This window comes from Girardinichthys multiradiatus, chromosome 20, assembly GCF_021462225.1.
Source record: "Girardinichthys multiradiatus isolate DD_20200921_A chromosome 20, DD_fGirMul_XY1, whole genome shotgun sequence".
In the NCBI taxonomy this organism is placed as follows: domain Eukaryota; kingdom Metazoa; phylum Chordata; class Actinopteri; order Cyprinodontiformes; family Goodeidae; genus Girardinichthys; species Girardinichthys multiradiatus.
In genome coordinates this window covers 38,970,652-38,990,372 of record NC_061812.1, presented here as the reverse complement: position 1 = coordinate 38,990,372, position 19,721 = coordinate 38,970,652, and the positions used below count along the sequence as shown (strand labels likewise).

The following is a 19,721-nucleotide window of genomic DNA, read 5'->3' as shown; positions in this document are numbered from 1 at the left end:
ATGGTTGCTAGGCAACCGTCCCAGTCAGTCCACTGACTTTTTTGTTGTATTTCAGACTGGGAACTCTTCCCTTTTCTTTCCTACCAACGCAACTGTAATTATGGGGATTTCTAGAACTTTAACTTGAACTGTGCACTTTAGCCATTTAAGACTAATATTGAGCTTTTCGGCAACATGAGTTCCTGCTGGGTTTGGTGTGAAACATAGGAGGCACATGTGGCCTTTTATGCCCAATGTTAAATATGGTGGATGATTTGTAATGCATTGTTAGAGGGTATTGCACAATGAACTATTTGAATTACCAGGAAATTTAAAAAAATAAATCTGATGAACTCTACCAGAAATGGATCAATGGGTGACAGATAAAAAACATGTATGATGTGCTGCACCACTTCACTATTTAAAAAAAAAAATAAAGATATACTCATTAACAAATTTATTTAAATATTCATTTATTAAAGTATTTTGTGTTTTAGTGATTTTTGTATTGTTTCAAAGTTTACTTATATTGACACATTTAAGTAATCATTTTAATTCTTCTTCAATTAGATTTTGCACAGCCGAACCTCCATAAGAACCTCCATGAGATAAAACAAAAAAACATACTTCACATTATTCAGTAAAGATTGGCTCTAAAATGCCGTGATGTATTACATTTCTACCTGAACCGACTAGAGTCCAGGGTTCTCTGTAAACTGCATGACATCAGTGAGGGAGAAGAAGCGGTGCGCAGCGGAGCCGGGTGAACTGGGCGGGCGCTGTTGCACGTGTTTTGAATCGGGGAGGACGGGCTCGCATCGCGTTGCTCATGTCCAATCGATCCCCGCTCGGGAGGAGCGACGGGAGAGCATCAGAGTATCACTCCTGCATTCCTGTTCCTCATCACTCTCATCATCATCTCTCCGGCGACCGCAGCGCATCTCCGTGACAGACTCAGGCAACGGCTTGGTGAAAAGGTGGAGGAGAGGAACTTGTTTAGAGCCAGAGCTCGCTTCGGGGGGAATTACGCACTTCTGGAGAGTTTTCTGCTCACTCTAATCTTGAAATGGGACTCAGTGAGATCATGGCAATCCGCACCCGGTCGCTACTGTTCACCTGAGCTGTTTCTCCGGCGCAGCAGTAAGCACTATTTGTTTGGGATCTGGACAAGAGGCTCGGGAGGATTGGTTCCTTTAAGTCTGGAAGTTGAGGCAGAAAAGTGAATGAGTGCTCCACTTCTCTCACTTGGATCCCGAACAGTTCGCACTGATCATGTCTTCGAGATTGTAGATCCGGGTAAGGAGTTTTTCCCCCTCACATTCAGCCTAACTACTCATATCTTTTCACAGCGCCCTGTCAATAGGATCATGACACAAGGATGGACTCAGTGAGTCTCCAAGCAATAAAAAAAGGGTGAGAACAGATGACTCTATGATGCCACAGTTATTTGCGCCTGAGTGATTATCTTGTAATACGCATTCCCCCTGTAAACAGATCACACGAAGAGTTAATTAGACACCTAGCCAGTTTCCTGTGGCGCAAACTACGGCAGATGGAGTTGAGAGTGATGCAGCGTGTCATGACTGGGAGAGGTTAAAGGAGCGGTCTGAGAGCGATCTTAGCTGACCGGGCAATTTTCTTAAATCATTTTGAACGGACTGTGATGGAGCAGGAGCGAAAATGCATGGAGCTCAGACAAATTGAACATATAAGAATTATATTTTAAAAAAAATTATGAGTTGTCGGCTTCTCCGAGCAGATCGTGCGCACTGAGGCGGTTTGAGAGGTGTGGTGCAGGAACTCTCTACAGGACGCACACACAGAAGCAACACACTCATACCTTCTCTTTCTCTCTATCTCCCTCTCTCTCTGTCATCCTTGCTCCTCATCCTCTCAGCCCCTCCCTCTCTCTCTCTCTCTCTCACACAAACACACACACACACACACACACCACACACACACGCACGCACTAAAGCGAGAGGCGAAAATTACTTGCTGTATGTTAATGGACGCAGTAATGAGACCCAACCCCTATCGTGTTGTAATTGTTAGCCGTCCTTGTTTCTTCCTCCCACCTTCCCTCTCTCCCTCTTATATCTCTCGGCTTTGCAATTTGTACTGTATATGAGACACTGTAATTCTGTAATTATTTCCCCATTTTTTTTGTTTGGTTTTTTTAACTCGGCTGTGGCACTCCACTGAAAGCGCTGTTATTAGGGTGGACAGGAGAGCGGGGAAATAGAAGAGGAGAGGGCGGTTGAAGAGGATCTGTCCTCGGACTTAATTCTCATTGACAGTCACATTAACACAAGAGCAGCACTCTTAATCCTTGGGAGATTACTCTCTCCAACCTGTCACCCAGTCACACACACACTGTGACAAACACCTGTATAAAGGTGCCACTCCCGTGTTTGTGCAAAGTCCACACACACACACACACACACACACACACACACACACACACACACACACACACACACACACACACACACACACACACACACACATAACAACAAGAATATCCAGACAGTTACTCCTTATGTAAGGCTCACTCTAATTTGATGCTCAAGCAGTGGCGTCTCTTGCGTGAATGGCGACCTGAGCTGACATCTCTTTCTACCCTCCAAAGACAACCAAGACAGGCCCATTCCCCTGAGGAACACATAGTTAAAAACTTTTAACTATGAGACATAACTGAAACATAACCCAATAAAAACATTGATCTGATAATTGATCTGCATGGATGCATAAATATATTAATCGTGTTTTGTCCTCGCAGCTTAGACAAACAGTTTGGTGGGTCTGGTTACTGAACAATGTCAGGGTAGATTTGCTCTACAATAGACAGAAGAATGTAATATTACCCCAGTAGCACTGTTTTTTTGTTTTTTTTTTCAATATATCAAAAGCATTATGAACCCCCAAAAAATGGGGCTGGGGTGACCAGGGAAACTGCTATAAAACATCTAGAATAACTGCAGAATAATTTGTCCCAAGTTTGACTAGTCGATTTATTGCACTTGTCTTATTCTACTGTGGTCAAATGCCAAGACATCTTTAAGCAATAGTCTCTTTTTATGTGTTTTTGCAAAACGTTTCTGTCTCTATGACCACCCTACAAGCCTTGCCACCCTGGGGAGATATCCACATTATCCATAACAATAAATCCTCACAGATACTCTGAAGCCTATTCTGTTTTCCATGTCTCCTCACACAGGGTTCAGTATGATTGGCTGTGAATGAGGCATGTGTAAATGTGCATGAGAACAGCCGAGCAGGGAAAAACAGAGCAAGATAGGAAAGAGAAAATGAGGTGGAGAGACAGGAAGATTTGTGAGAGATGAGCTAAGGGAAAGAGGTAAAATGACATGTGCACGTTAGATTTTGTTACTTGTAAATGACAAGGCTTTGCCTGCATAATACACCTGATAGATATGTGGGAATCAATCACATGTGATTGATGAAGTGACATCAGGATGACAGATTGGGGATCACTTACACACCTAATGGCATTAACAGATTGACTGTAATCAGTGAAAAGTGGAAGAGGAGGAGCGAAACAAACTAAGTCATGTTGTGGGAACAGAGATGGAACAAAAGTCTGTGATTTAGAAATTAATGTTCAGTCAGCTTCTGTGTGCATTGATTCAGAGAGCATAAAGTAATGTCACTGAAACGCAATGGAAAATATTGCTTATCTTTGCCAAAGCAGAGTCAGAGAAACAGAAGACAAACGGGGCTGGCATGTCTTCTTAAAACAGAAGATCCATTACTCTAATGGAGGATGGAGGGAAAGTAGATCAATGAGTGTGAGCGCTGTGTGGATTTGTTTCATGTCACAGGGCAAAACCACAACTGGACAGAGGTTGTGACTGGTGGTGAGTAAAAGTGTGTATGGTGGCTTGGACTGGATCCACTGACGTTAGGCCTCTGTGATCACAATGGATCCTTATCAACAGAGAATGGTCCAGGAAAGGGATCTAGGTACAAGTAATGTAAGATTGTTTACATACATCACTACACATATCCATAAAAATAAGCGAAAACCATTATTGATTAAACTTTCAAACAAAGTAAAAGTTCCCCTCAGCAAATTTCTGCACGATTGGTTAAAGTCTTTCTTCTGCAGATCAATCAACCTGTCAGGGCAGGTTCTGACAGGTCCAGACAGTAGAGTTTTCATTATACCTCTTCACAGCGGAGTATCTGTGCGTCAACGTTTCCTCCATCCATTCCCAGTCAGCAACAGCTAAGCCATTGTTTTCCCGCGAGTGGCAGCAAAACACCATCCAGACTGACTGAGTTCACACGCTTCCACATGACCTCTGCTTGAGAAGATAGTGACAGGTATTTAAAGGTTTTGCACCAAAAAAAGAGTGAACAGAAATGTTTTTAATGGATTAATACTAGTGAGGGATTTTTCACCAAAAATCTGGTGGAAATTTTCTGCCTAAAGGGAGCTTCAAGGATCTAATGATCCTTCTGCAAAAAACGAAACCAATACAAAACAAAAAAACAAAAACACCACTTCACTTGCCTCAAGGTGTTCTTCTCCACGGTTTTACCTTACTTTGACCATCTCCCTAAGTGATAGTAATGATTGTAATTGAACAAGCACAGTTCCTTCCCACCGTGATCCATCTATCACCTTTGATGCAATCTGCGGCCTCCAATATGTGTTTTAGTGCACACGTCTGCATGCGTGTGATTTTCTTTCCCTTTGGCAGCTGACAGATGTGCTGGTAACCACTAGTGATGGCACAACGTGTTTGCTGGATTTTGAGATGCTCCCATCATGGTGTTCCTGCATGGATTCTTTGTAAAGATAGGAGGGAACTAAGAACCCAGGGTGGTCATAATAGCCGCACTCAAAAAATGAAGAGGAAAAGTGGCTTTAACCCTGTGGGATGCAGGGCGTAGAAGTGTGAAAGGCAGGCATGGCAGGGATGATGTAAACAGAAAAAATACAAGAAAGAGAGCCCGGCAAGGTCTGAATGGAGAGCAGGAGTGAATGAGTGTGTAAGAGTGATGCCTTGACAAGGAGGAGTTTGGTTAGTCAGGGCTGAACTGAAATCTGTCAGAGCAGTGAGCGAGAGTGTGTAAATGTGTATGCTGGTGTCTGTTTGGGCTGGAGGTGATGGCTTTGTAATGAAAACACCGGCTGAGGGTCCCTCTTCATGGCTGACTGATGTCAGTCACAGGCTGACAATAGCCTCCCCCATGGATGGCTGCACTGATGGATGGTTGTTTTCTGTGGAAGCAAATAGTAAAAAACCAAAAAATTACCCCAAATGCAGTGTACATTTTTATAGTATTTCAATTTTGATACCTTTTAATTTAACTTTAAATTAAAGGGTTGAATCCAGTTTTAGTTGAATAAATGTAGTGAAGATTTGGTTGCCTAAAATATGATTATCTTGGTCAATAAGGAAAGAATTTTTGACTGTATGGCAAATGCATTAAAATGCTCCTCAAGTCTGTTGCGTATTTTTGAGTTGTTGCTACACACACTTTGTAAAAGCATTGAATGTGAAACATGCCCAAATGGCTGCTCATTCGTTTCTCCCCAGGGTCGAAATTTCCCTTCATTGGTTGGATGCTCACTTCTGTCACTCAGGAAGAACAAGTCCTGTTGGCTATTTGTACAACTTGTTTCACCTTTCCACATGACTACAGTGAAATCTGATTTCCTTTTTAAATCCCGACCGTATTTCAATTTCCTTTTTATTAGTTAACATTAAGACATTCTCAGTAATTCTTTTTCATATTTTGTTTTAATATGAAAAGTGTTTTGTTTCATGTTCAACAAAGGTGACACAGCCTAAATCAAAGATGTACTGAATGACTGTTTCCTGGCCAAACCAGTTTCTGGTTTTCTTTGAGGTCTGACCTGCTGATGCTGATTTTGATTGTTTCCAGAGAGTAAAAATGTGCTGCAGGTTCTTTGATAAAGGTAGTAGTTTTGAATGGTATTGAATCGTAATAGTATCAAATCAATATTACACATACATTTATGCGTCAACCATGTGTCTCTAACATTTATCTCTTATAAAACGTCTCTTATAAATCTCAAAGCAAAGCATATTAAGCTAAATGTCTTTAACTGAATTGTTTATTGACTGAAAATGGTAGAAATTTCTTAACTTTTCAGTTTGTGACCTGCTGATCATGACTGAAAGGAAAATTATCCGATTCCGAACTCTGGCCAAATACTAGGTGGTTCTGAGGCTTGAATGAATTCTTTTAAAACATTTCTACTGATCTAATGCACAAAATACTACAAATCAACCTTATTGTTATGTACCAACAATTCAATGAGGTTGTATTTCATTCATAATTTTGGCATAACATAGCAAATGATCCAGTTACAACTCTTGGAGTTACATCCACATTTATATTAACATTTCAACCCCTCAATAAAGAAAATCATTACATTATGGATTAGAACCTTCACAGCTGGTATAATTGTGTGAAAGTTATTCAGTGTCAACAGATCTGTTTGGGATATTTGTGCATAATCCTTGCTTGGAATTGCTTTTGTGAGCTTGTGACAGAGGGTTAGAGGCCCTGCTTGTCTGAGGGGAGCAGAGTGATGGTGTCATGCTCTGCAGACTCACAGACAAATTAATTCACTTATTGACACTGCTGACACGTCTCAGTGACTTTGTAAAATGAACAATTGATCAAGCTTCCTCTCTCTTCCCAGCTCTCTCTCACTCTATTCTCCTGACTTCTTTCTTCTTTTGTCCGCCCCCTTAGTCTCTCTGCCATTTGCTGTCGCCATCACTTTTTTTTATGAGTTTAGTTTTTTTTTTCTTCGTTTGACCCTCTTTATCTGTTTTTTATTTCTTCGTTTTACCCAAACTCATTTTCATTTGACTAAGCATATAATTGCTTTCATTAGAAAGATATGTTTCAATAAACTTAGCTGGTTGTAAAGAAAGAAAATTTGGCAGTGTAATTATTAGAAATGCACAAATTGATCGAGTAGTGAGTGGAATTGGCCAGATTTCTCTTTTGCTTCATTCTCATCATTGTATGGCAAGTCACTAAATACACTTAATTAAGTACTCTAACCATTTTTAGTCTATAAATGGATCAATTAACAGCATGTACTTTGGTGCAATTATTAAAAAGCAGATAAAAGTTATGGACATACATTTTGATGCGTAGATGAGGATCATTTAGTCATTCCTTACTTTAAGGTAGATCTGAAATGCCTACAATAGTCAAAGCACCTGAAACACATTTAGTCTCTTCCATATGGTTTTGTCCTTAAAAAAAATCAGAATCAGAGCATTCAACCTCAAAGAAAACCCGATATTGGTATCAGCTAGGAAAACCCTGATCGGCGCATGTCTACAAATTAACATAAACAGAAATATTTGCATCATGAGGTATGGAATGATTAGGTGAAGCAGCTGGTTTACATGCATTTAGATAAAATCAAAGACCATTCCAGCAATTGCTGAATTAACTCTCTCCTCAGAGTGATGATCTGAACTCTTTCATCTGGCTCAAATGAGTTGCAGTGTACAGAGTGTGGCAGACTTCTCATAAAAGTACTTTAGTTTTCATTAATCATAATTTAAGCAGATAATAAAATTGATAGCTAACACTCATAAGTAACTCTCTGCCAGGTACCTGGTCTGTTATTTTGACCGTATAGCAGAAGAGCTCGGTAAGCGCTTCTATACAGTGCTGTGGACATTTGCTGATTCGCAATTTTACAAATTATGACTAAAATAAGGGAGAAACAAATGAGGTGGATGTTCCTTGATGGAGGTTGATGTTTTGGATCATACAAACAGAAATTACAAGAGTATCACCATTTATGCATCTAAACATATGTCCATTACCAGTGTCTGACAATCATCTTAAAAGCGTGCATCAAGCTGCTGGTTGAGTCATGTATAGAAAATGATGGGAGTTCTAAGTTTTGCATTTAATGAACAGGAAAAAAATCTGATTTTCAGTGTTTGACCAGCTAATCATAGATCTGAGCCAATGAAGGAAAAACGAGTTGATTCCGAAATTTCTGTCTTTTCTGGAGGGAAACATTTGGTGGCTGTGTAGAAACGTCTTTTATTACCAGGTTAGTTTATGTTGTCTTCCTTGTCTGGCTACTTCATCTGTAGTTGATCGTATTTTATCCTCACCCTGGTTTGGAGTGTAAAAAGAAACTGCAGATGTTTTAGGAACTGGTCAAAGGAACAGATTCACAGAGGGAAAATATTGAGAAAGGAAAACAATTACCTAAAATATTGTTCATCCTTCTGTCAACATGTATGGTTTTCTCTACCTCCAAATCTACATGGTATTGCTGCTTTACAGCTGGAGACAAACCAGACTAGAGTGTGAAAAGAATGATGGCATGAGTAAGTGTACAGAGAACCCAGTGAATCATTCTGTCCGAGACTTTAAGTTTGCTTATAGAGCTTAACACTCCATAAAGATTGCACCTCACCATTCTGTCATAACGTTCTGCCTTTTTTAAATGTAAAAAAGTGAGTTTTAGTCATCAAAGTTAGAAGAAAGACTGGCAAGAGAAATAAATTAATATTGCAGATTGTTTTGAAGAGAAAGGACAGGGAAAGCTGGTGAATTGTGAGCAGGTGTGTGCTGTCATCTTTAAGTGTCTCGTTTCCATTTCACCTTTCCATCCATCTTCCAGTGCTCGGGGACACTGACTTTTAATGGCCTTTTAATGCTTTATTAGAATGCAGCAGATTTATGGGCTTGGACCGTGCCGGTGACTGTCAGTGGCGCTTAGGAGGGTTTCGCTGTTAAATGTCGACCCTAGCTGGATGAAGGTTTTAAATGACAGAAACCAGGAAGTGGTCCCTCTAAGCACATGCATATTCTAGCTAATGTTTATTAGCTTAATACATTTCTGCACTTGCTTTGTTCTCATAAACAAGACATTTTTTTCTCCACCTAACGAAAGAAGCAACTAACACAATCCAGTGTGCTTCTTTGTAATGTAATAATGTTGGGAATAAATTTAGCCTAGCCATAAAATAGGAAGGGCCTTAGCTTTTGATATAGAGGGTATGGTTGTCTTCCCAGGGTGGCATGATTTAGGGGACACAAAAAAGAAAATAAAAAAGTAATTTTCATTGCTTATTTGCACTTTCAGTCTATGGGATTGGGCGCCCCTCTGTGGTGTGTTGCACATCATGAATGGTTGATAATGGTGATGGTGACTGATTTGTATCTTATAATTGGAGGCTAAATTAAAGGGATATTTAGGTGTGTTTTAAGGATTCAGGACTGCATTTGAACATCTGTTTCAAAATCTTTAGTATTTGGTCAAGATTTAATCAAATAATTATGTACTGAACAGAAAGCCTTTGTTTATGAAGTGCTTATTCTATTTTGCAAAACACAGAAAGGCATTTTTAGAGGTTTCTTGGCAACATTACCATCTTAGAATGACATAAGTGTGAAAAGTGCATTAGGTTGACTGGTCTACCTTGGACTGAGTAATTCTGTAGTGATTACAGATTTTATAATACCCGGTGTTCTATGGCTTTTCTTGCCTCTTTCTTGTAAGATTATTGTATGTAGTTCTTATTATTTCTGGTAAATTGTATAAGAAATGTATTTTTCCTTTTTTTTCAGAATGAGCTTCATCTGAGGAGTGAATGTACGTACTTTAGTGTGGGGTAGCAGAACAAGTTGCTTTTCATGCCAAAACCACCACTTACAATATACAAAATTATTGTATTTGGTGTGGGCCTTTGCAAGATTGACAATTGCAAAAGGGACTCCAGACTTCTATGCTTTGAAATATAAAACACGCACCAGGAGTCTGATCATTTTGATCTTTCACCTCGGGGAAAAAAAAGGCTGAAGGCAAGGGAATGAAAACAGATGCAATACGGAAAAAAAGAAGAAGAATAGCAGTTGGTTTATGAAAGGAATGAGATTTTAAAAACACACACATATTTCTTGTCACCGGATCCTGAAGTGATGGCTTGTGCAACAAGATGGGATTTAGACTGAAGTGCAGGCAGATCAATTAAACTGTAATGGTACCTTAGTGCAAGAGGCCATTCTCTGGACTCCACAGCCAGGTAATGGTCCTGAATTCAAACATTCACCACAACTCTCCTTCCAAGCTATTCCCTGTCAAGAAAATTTCAGCACAGCGGTAAAACCTTCACCTTTTAGCTTGTGATTTTATTAGAATAAATGCAGCAGCAGAGAGGAAGCAATGGTATTGTAGTATTTGCCTTGGAGCTTTCACACCTTTGCTGCTGTAATTGAAGAAATTATATGTTGTAAAATATGATGTTTTCCATCTAGGTTTTTCTGAAGATTAAAATATTCGAATGTGAACAGAATTTGTTGTTACGGAGAAAGCTGCAATTATCTTTGCATCAGTAAAGTGGGGATGTGTCTGGAGGAATGGAAAGTATAAATACCAGTGAGAACTTGAACAAGGAAAAAACAGCAATCTCACCATTAGAGGACAGATTAGAAGCAAGAGCCATGCCTCATGAATACTATGGAGTCCAAGTTTGTAAACTGTGTCCCTGCAATCTAAAGCATGTCTATATTTTCACGCACCCGTTCTATGCGCCCAGCGACCCAAAAGAAACAGCAAGGAGCAACATGCTGTAATGGCTGTGCGCTTGGCAGCGGGCAAGAAACCACACGTTACACACCCTGAGTGAATGGTAATGCTGGGCATATCGGTGGAAATCTGCAACGCTTCACATAAGATCCCACTGAGCTTTGTGCTTTTGCCCAGTTCATTTTCAATATCTTTCCCCTTAGGGAGACACATTTATTTTACACGGATACGATTTTTTTTTCTTTGTCTGCTTGGTTTGCATCTGGGCAAGGAAAATCAGCACAGGGAAAAACTGTTGTGGAGTGTGTATGGTCTTCAGACGACATTTTCATCCTTTTCCACACATACAAGCTTTAATGGAACCAGAAATTCCATTCTCTGAGTTTGTTCTTCTGCTTTATTTCACCGAAACAGCTTTAAATTATCTTCTAATCCACAAAACATTGTTGTAAAATGACTCTTCAATAAAGAGCATTCCTAGAACAAATCAAGCTGTATGTGTACTCGTTGTCCTTAGATAGTGATAAGAGGGATTTACACTTGATATTCAGCAAGGTGAGTGAAAACTTCACCCCTTTTCTTCTTTTTCTTCATTTTCCGTTTTCTTCTTTTTCTAAGTTTTGCTCGGAGAAAATCAAAGTCTATGACGACTTTCTTTCCCCTGTTAAATTTATGCATATGTATCTATGAATTTCTGGAGGGGGCATCAAATTTATAGATCTGTGTTGAAAAAAGGCTTTAAATCTTAATCTAAGTGAAAATATTTACAAAAGCCAGGTGTCACTAAGGTTATCCAATAATAATGTGCTTCCTGTTGCTAACAGTCCTGCTGCACAGAAACTTCCTGTGCTGTCCTGACAGTCGATATAATCTCTGTGACTGACAAACGGCGCAGAGCCAGTGACAGTCACATCAAGCAGAAAGTGTTTAGCAAACCTGTTTCTTGATGCGGCAGATGAGGTCAGAGTCTGTATCCGCAGAAGTAATTTAACAAATTCATGTGTACGACTGTTTTGTGATGGTGGGGGGTGGGCAGAGGCCCTGCCGGAAGATGTTGTTCGAATGCGGGGCACACAGATGTATATTTGTGGAGGAGGTAGATCTGCCTCGTTGCATGCCAATGAGCCAACGTGTCAGTCCTGCGTGATTACTCAGAGAAATGACACAGCTCAGCCTCTCAGCCCTCTGAGACGCGCAGTGAGACGAGATGGAGAAGGTGATGCAGCAGGAGGGGTAATTTTAGATGGGGTGAGACTTGATGTGCTCAGATAATCTTGAGCATATTTGTGTTCAGTTTGTTGGAGTGTGTGAGGTTCCTTTCTGCTCCCTGGAAAATGTCAGGCCAGAGGAGTCCCCCTAAAACACTCGTCTTTGTTTCCTTTAACATCAACCATCCAAACGTGTTTTGTCCAGAAAAGGTCCTATGCTCTGTGGGGCCAAAAACAGAATTAGACTGAGGGCCTTCCAGCTAAAACCAGGTACCACAGCCCAGCCTTCTTGGTTGTTTAGAGGCTGGGAATGATGTAACAGAATTCCCCTTAATATTAATATTTTAAACTGTAAATCCAGATTATATTGAAGAAAGTCAATACATTTTCTTGATGTTGACATATGGTGGAATCTCTAAATACAAACATCTTAATACTAATTTTTGTATCATGTGAATAGTTCAGGAATGTTCCAAACACAAATTGGTTGTGGTTGTCATGCGAGCCGGCGCCCTGCATTCCAGTCGCTACCCTGGCTGTGTTTTACCAGCATTCTCCTTGTGTTGCTGCTATATGAGCTTTGTTTCTCCCTCGATGTGTCTTCCCTGGTTTTCCTATGTTTGCCAAGATAACAGCAGAGAAGCAGACGATTAAGTTTTTTCCTTCTAAGAAAAATAAGTACATTGGGTGGCCCAGAGAAACTATTATTTCATTAATATTTCAGCACACAAAGCCACTAGCAGTTTTATTATAAAGGATTAATTACTCCATTATGCTGAAAATGAAATTACTGTATGTATTAAATTTGTTTTAAGAGAACACAGTTGAACCTTTAAGTAGATTGTTCTTTATTGCAGTTGGGGTGACTGTCCTATGTTGAAAGGTGGGGAGTAAAAACAATCAGGCTACTTCTAAAACGTTAACCTGCACAACAGAAAAAGTGCTTTACTCAGAGAAAGGTTTTTGCAGTCTGACATTTTACATCTTAAATATCAAGCATCACAAGATGTTTTTTAAAGATCCCAGTGATGTGTCACTATGACAAAAATAATTACATTTGCACAGCTGACCAATACCTGTGGGTTTGGAGGCCCAAACAGGCAGCTTAGTTCACTTATTTCCAGGTCCGGCTTTGATTTTTGAACAACAATATGTGTATTACCTCCCTGAATACGAGCACACCACACATTATTTTCTACGCTTCATTTTTCTAAAATGCATTGATTTAATTAAATCCACTATCTGGGTCTTGTTGAAGACTTTGTAGAAGTTGCAATATTGCTTCCTATGATGGGACACACACACGCACAAACACACACACACACACACACACACACACACACACACACACACGCATGGCTGTGCTACTTTAATGAGTGTATCACAGAACAAAGCTGATAAAAATGCATGCCCTGGCTTAGCCTTTCAAAAGGGAATAAGGAATAGGCCTCTGTGCAGCCATGCAGCATGCTTAATCACTTCTCAGAGCACATGCACCTTGCATACTTTCACATACTGTACTAACATTGCATGATTACACACAAATACACCCGTTTACAAACTCAAAAGCTGCAAAATTGGATATTGTATTTTCTGTAAGAATATGGGAATCATACTTAGTTCAATCCCTTACTTATTCCTGAAGAATGTGCCAGTCCGAATGTGCTTCATAAAATGGTCCCAGCAGTATTTCTGTGAGACGTCAGTCTCCTCCTTGATGACCTTGCTTCATTGTAGCTTTTAGGGGCTATTATTTCATAGATCTCTTAGTTTCTCCTTTTTTTGGAATAGGTTATTTTATACAACCTTGGAGATGTCTGGTTGTTGTTGTTACATTCTCTCCCCACTAGGGAGCAGTGGCACCACACCAATGTTTAAGGAGAAATGAATCGTGCCTTTCGGAGGTGTTCCTCAGCTTATGAGTGGACGGAGTTGAAATAGAAATTTAATGAATAATGATGGTTTGAGGACTGGAGAACTTTTTGTCATTAATGTGACTCTGTTGTCTTTTTGAGTAAGCTGCACAGTTTTTCCCTTTGCAAAGAGAGGTGTGTTGACACACTATTATAGCAGGATTGTAATATACCATGTGTGCCTGTGTGTGTGTGTATGTGAACTTGCATCAGAGGGTGTCATTCAGCTGTAATTAGGAAGAGTCTCTCCTGCTGTCCTCTGACAGGCTTTGAATTTACCTTGCAAATATAATGCAAATTTAGGGTGTGTTTGTGCCATCACTTGTTTCTATGGCGTATTTGATCAGCTGGTAAATGTTACATGTTTAGCTTATTATGCATGTTGTTTTATGTGTCCATCTGTGTGTGTGCATGTGTATGTATGTCTTTGGAAGTGAGTGTGTGTGTGTCTTTGGAAGAGGTTGCGTGCACGTCAGACAGTGGAAGAGTTTGCACGGGACGAATGGGGACTGTGTGTGATGTTTAGAGTGGGGATCACATTTAGCCTGGGGGTAGGTGAACCCATTGTAAACAATGGATCTGACAGAATCGAGGCCTTCACATCATCAACCCTGTGTGTGTCTGTGTATGTGCATAGACGTGTGGGTGCTTGTGTATGTGTGAGCAGACCTCAGTGCAAGGCCACTAAAGGCCATGCAGGAACCCCATGGTGAGATTGTGCTCTCTGACAGGTAGTCTTTATGTTTTTCTTTCTCCAGAGAGCTCTTCTGTTTAAGGTGAGGAAGAGCCACCATGAGGTGTACCTAGTGAGGACCTTCCCAGTGAAAGACAGGCGACAGGCAGGTGAGATGACATCATGTTGATCAGTTTTGTTTCTGCTCATTGATTGATCTGCAAACATTGTGTTAAATACAAACTTGAGGTGAGTTAACAAATTCATGTTTGTCTCCATTGATAGGTTTATTTAACCCACACCGGTAGATCTACAATTCTAGAATAATACATCATTTATACATGGAGTGCTTTGCAACAATTTTAACACCCCTCACAGTTTGAATTTGTTACAGTACATCCACAACACTCAATGTGTTATACTGAGAATTTTACATGATAGACCAAAACAAAGATATTTTACAAATTATGTTTTCATCCCCATTGAGTTAAACGTTATAGAACCACCTTTTGCTGCAATTACAGCTGCAACTCTCTTTTAACTACTTTCTAAATTTTTGTCCATTCTTCTTTGCATAATAGCTCAAGCTCAGGGTACATTAATTTTAATGTCTTGCTACAGATTCTCAACTGGATTTAGATCTGGACTTTGACTGGGCCATTCTAACACACAAATATTCTTTCATCTAAACTTTCATCTGATCTCTGGGTGTTTGTATACACTTGGCATCCAGCTGGAAGATGGCCCTCTGTCCCTTTATTCTGCAGTCTCTAACAGGTTTTATCTTCTGCTTATGCTGTTAGGCCCAGAATTATTCATATGCCTGGCAGATTTAGATTGAAAATAATTTTCATTCAACAAACAAATTTGTTTATGGAACATAAGACCAGTGTCACTCAAAAGAATGTAAAACAAGGTAAAAGGAGAATCAGTTTTGAAAGAAATAATTAAAATGTTTTATTTACATATTTAAACACAAATGGTGTTGAAAATGTGATGTTGAAAATCATGTTGAAAGTTATTTATACCCTTCTGTGTAGCACAGCTATCAGTTATCTGGCTGAGCCTCTCCAAAACATTAGAATTAGTTTCAGTCAGAAGAAACATATTGGTTGAATTAAAAGATTACTTTAAACATAAATCTGCCAGTGGTCCGAATACATTTGGGCTCAACTGTTGCACTACCAATCTTCCCATCAATTCAGATGAGCTTCACTGTACCTAGTTTTTGGCCACACATACATTTTGTGTAAAAATTGTTAATTTTGGTCTCCTCTGAATGCAACATGCTCTTTTACATGTTTTCCTTCTTTAAAAATCTTTCTTCTTGTCACTTTTCCACAGAAGCCAGTTTGTTTGAGTACACGACTAATAGTAGACAGATCCTTTCAACTCATGTGTGGATTTCTGCAGCTTCTCCAATGTTCACATGGACCTCTTGGCTGCTTTTTTGATTAATGTTTTAAACATCTCCACAGCTTTCTCCCTGACCTGCCTGCTGTGTTCCTTGATCTCAACGATGCTGTTTGATCACTAATGTTCTCTACCAGACCTATGAGTCCTTCACAGAGCAGCTGGATTTATACTAAGCTTAAATTACACACATTTAGACTGTTTGCTAACTAGGGGATTTTTGATGGTAACTGACTGAACAGGGTTTTATTTAAGGGTACCTTAGTAAAAGGTGCACTTAAAGGACTGGATACAAAGTGCAAACCACAATTTTTTGATTATGTTTTTTCCAAAAATGTCTATGGCTTCACAATTATGCACTACTTTATGTTAATCTAATAATTACAATAAAATAAATTGAAGTTTATAGGGCTGCACAGTGGTGCAGTTGGTAGCACTGTTGCCTTGCACCAAGAAAGTCCTGGGTTTGACTCCCAGCCGAGGGTCTTGCATGTTCTCCCCGTGCATGCATGGCTTCCTCCCACAGTCCACAAACATGACTGTTAGGTAAACTGGTCTCTTTAAATTGCCCTTAGGTGTGAAAGAGTACATGCATGGTTGTTTGTCCTGTATGTCTCTGTGTGGCTCTGCGATCTGTCCAGGGTGTACTCTACCTCTTGCTCGTAGACTGCTGGAGATAGGCACCAGCTCCCCGGTGACCCGCTCACTATGGAATAAATGGTATAGAAGATGAATGAATGAAGTTTGTAGCTTTAATGTGACAAAATGTGAAAAAGTTCAGGGTAGTTTTTATGGAGGGCATTGGATAGCCATCAAATTTTGGATCAGAATATTAATTTAGGATGTGACATACAAACCAAAACTGACTGAATAGAAGATAATCTTTTCATAGAATGATCTTAAATTTTTAATTAATTGTCATTAACAGCAATTTCAGATTGACGGAGAAAAGATACTTCTCTGGTTTTTCGCAATGACTCATAATGACAGCGGTCATTTCTTTACAATATCACTGCCAGGATTAGATTTAAAGATTTTATCTCAAAATGACAATCACAAAGAAATGCTGCTGCTTGTTTAGCTGTACATACTCTGACAACAACTGTAGATGTGTGAGCTAGAAAAAGCATTTTCTCAGGTGAGGCCTGTTTTAAGTTTGTATTTTTCTTCCTTTGACCTTGACCAACTCACCTCTTACACTGTTTGTTCAGGAAACTGTCTTTGTTTGTTGTATTTCAACCTTTTCCTAAATTTCTCCTACTCTCCTTTCTCCCTCTTTGCCCCCCACCCCATCTCTCTCAGGATGAAGCTGAGAGGAAGGTCAGCTTGGCCTTGGCAGGTGGCCTTCCTTGTTGCCTTGGTGATGCTCTGGGTTGACCCAATGTCCGCAGGCAACCGCAATCATCGGGGACCAACAGGTACACGGGGTCTTGCTCTGAATCCCCCTTCCACCACCATGAGAGGTTAATTACACTGTCATTTCAGAGATACAACACATGTTCCCTGAGCCTGACGCAGACTAGGCTGCCTACATCATGGAGGAGGGGGTCTATGCATAGATGTTTTTCTCTTTTCTTCTCTCTGACACAATGTAACCTAGACAAGAACTTGTATTTGGCTTAGTTGCAAAATGGTACTTCTGTTTGAGTGATACAGTCTACACAGATACACATAGCACTTAAGCTGTCAGAAACTGTCAACACAAACATATCTGTTTAGGTGAGAGCTCATCTATTCACTTTGTAAATGCGTAGCATTTCAGAGCCAATGTTGCTCTCAAGGACGCTCACTACTTCAGCGTTTCCACAAAATTTAGTCTCTCTCACAAGTAGCAGAGGACCTGAACTTTCTATCATTTAATCACCATGGAAGTTTACATTAGTCTCCACGTAGAGGGCCTTTCAAGAGTATTCATGCCTGTTGAAGGTTTTTCACATTGTGTCCCAATGGAACCACAAATTTCAATGTAGTTTATTAGGACTCATGATTGAGCCACACAATATAGTACGTAATTGCAAAGTGAAAGGAGAGTGACACATCGTTTTCAACATTTGTTAGAATTGTAAATGTGAAAGGTATGACATGCATATGTATTCACCGCCCTTCCCTTTGATAGACTTAATAAAATCTAGTCCAATTAAATTGTGTTTAAAAGCCAACCAATAAGTCAATAGTGCTTAGTCCACCTGTGCGTAATTTAACCTGAGATACAGTTGATCTGTGAAGGCCTCAGAGAAACACCATAATGAAGACCAGTGGACACAGCAGATAGGTCAGGGAGAGAGTAGTGAACTTGAAAGCCCATTTAGGTTATAAAACAATACCCCAAGCTTTTAACATCACACTAAGTCCTGTTTAATATGTCTGGAAACTGAAAGCTTTTGGCACAACTGTAGACCTACAGAGACATGGCAGTCCACCACATACACTGACAGGCCGGGCAAGGAGAGCACTATATAGAGAAGCAGCCAAGGGGTCCATGGGAACCCTGGAGGAGATGCAGAGATCCATAGCTTTGGTGGGAGAATCTGTTTGCAGGGCAACTACTGTATTCGTGATGCACTCCACAATTCTGCCCTTTGTGCAAGAGTGACAAGTGGCATTGTTGAAAGAAGTAAGGTTATAAGGTTTGACACACTACTGTTTGTATTGTGACAAATGTGGAAAAGTTATACCATCGTGACACATTGTAACACTGTAGCAAAATAGATAAATAAATAAAAAACTTGCCTGAACCACAATAATTCAGGCCTTAAAGGCTACATCGATTTTCTTATTATTTCTGTGAGGATGACCACAAGGATAGCCCTGCTGAGCTGCACCAACATGTTTGCTGAAACCTCCCAAGTCCCCTCTTGACTGTTTGTAATTACTACAGGTTCCTTAATTATCTCTCAATTTCCCCACCCTCACTGGTCTTATTGCGCAGGGTGACCTTTATGTGCCACAGAAATGCTAGCAATATCCAGTCTTTTCGGCGAGTGATTGTATTAAGTTTCCTTTTAAGTGAAGAAAGAAGGCAGCCTGCTTACGGCAGGGACACAACTAATTGCAGGCTCTGTGGATTGTGAAGGTCAGCATCATCCCCTACCCCCTTCTCATTTCACACTCACCGAGAAACAAGATATCTTGCACACAAACGGGCGGCTGCTTTTTTATTTGATGGGTTACTCTAATTGGTGGAGGCTTAAGACCTGTCGGCTGTGAATATCAATAACGCACACATAATGCAGTTTGAGGTTGAAAAATAATTGGGTGAATGTTATTGCTGCCAGATACATTTTCAGGGGCTTTAACCACTTTTGTTGCTGTTTTGTTGGCTGATCAGTTGGACATGCATGACCAATACGGGTGTTGTACCTCAATTTGCCACACAGTGGCTCTGTAGGTCAAACAATGCTCCAAATGGTGTGAGCAACACTTTTTTTAATCCTAATTTTATCTACTCATTGTTGTTCTTAGTGCTAATCTACATGTTCAACCAATAAAAAAATGGACACTGGAAATATATGGAATTTTATCTCTTTTCTAAAGTGTTCCTGCTCCTCATTAACTCAAGCATTGAAAAGCTTGGCAGGTGATGGACAAAGTGGATGAAGGTTTTTCTTGCATCTGTTCATAGTGCTTTTTGTCAGATTGATGAAACACAAAGCAACAACCATCTTAACACAGCTACACATAGAAGTGTAAATTAAATTAAGAGTACATTTTTAAAAAAGCTGAGAAAACACAGCAACATCCAAAATTGTTGACACCCCTAATAAAAGTGAACTGACCTTTGTATGACAGCTGCATAATCTCACACAAAACATTTTCAAAAAATCTACCCTTGAATTTGGGAAAATGTATTTTACTTCCTATACAATAACATGAGACTGAAACATTTTTTATAGTTTATACTTAAAATGTTTGAGTTGATCAGAGTTATAGAAACCTCTAATTAGTAATAAATG

At 39.8% G+C, this 19,721-nt stretch overlaps 1 protein-coding gene across 1 annotated transcript in view; it reads left to right on the top strand.

The window, feature by feature from the left end:
• Positions 1 to 587: 587 nt before the first annotated feature.
• The window catches only part of tafa4b (TAFA chemokine like family member 4b), a 61,224-nt gene continuing 42,090 nt past the window's right edge, over positions 588 to 19,721 (top strand). The window contains exons 1-3 of the mRNA XM_047346688.1: positions 588 to 1,275; positions 14,441 to 14,525; positions 17,071 to 17,186. Coding sequence (XP_047202644.1) covers positions 17,072 to 17,186 — 115 coding nt within the window. The 5' untranslated portion in view covers positions 588 to 1,275; positions 14,441 to 14,525; position 17,071. The remainder of the gene's footprint in view (positions 1,276 to 14,440; positions 14,526 to 17,070; positions 17,187 to 19,721) is intronic.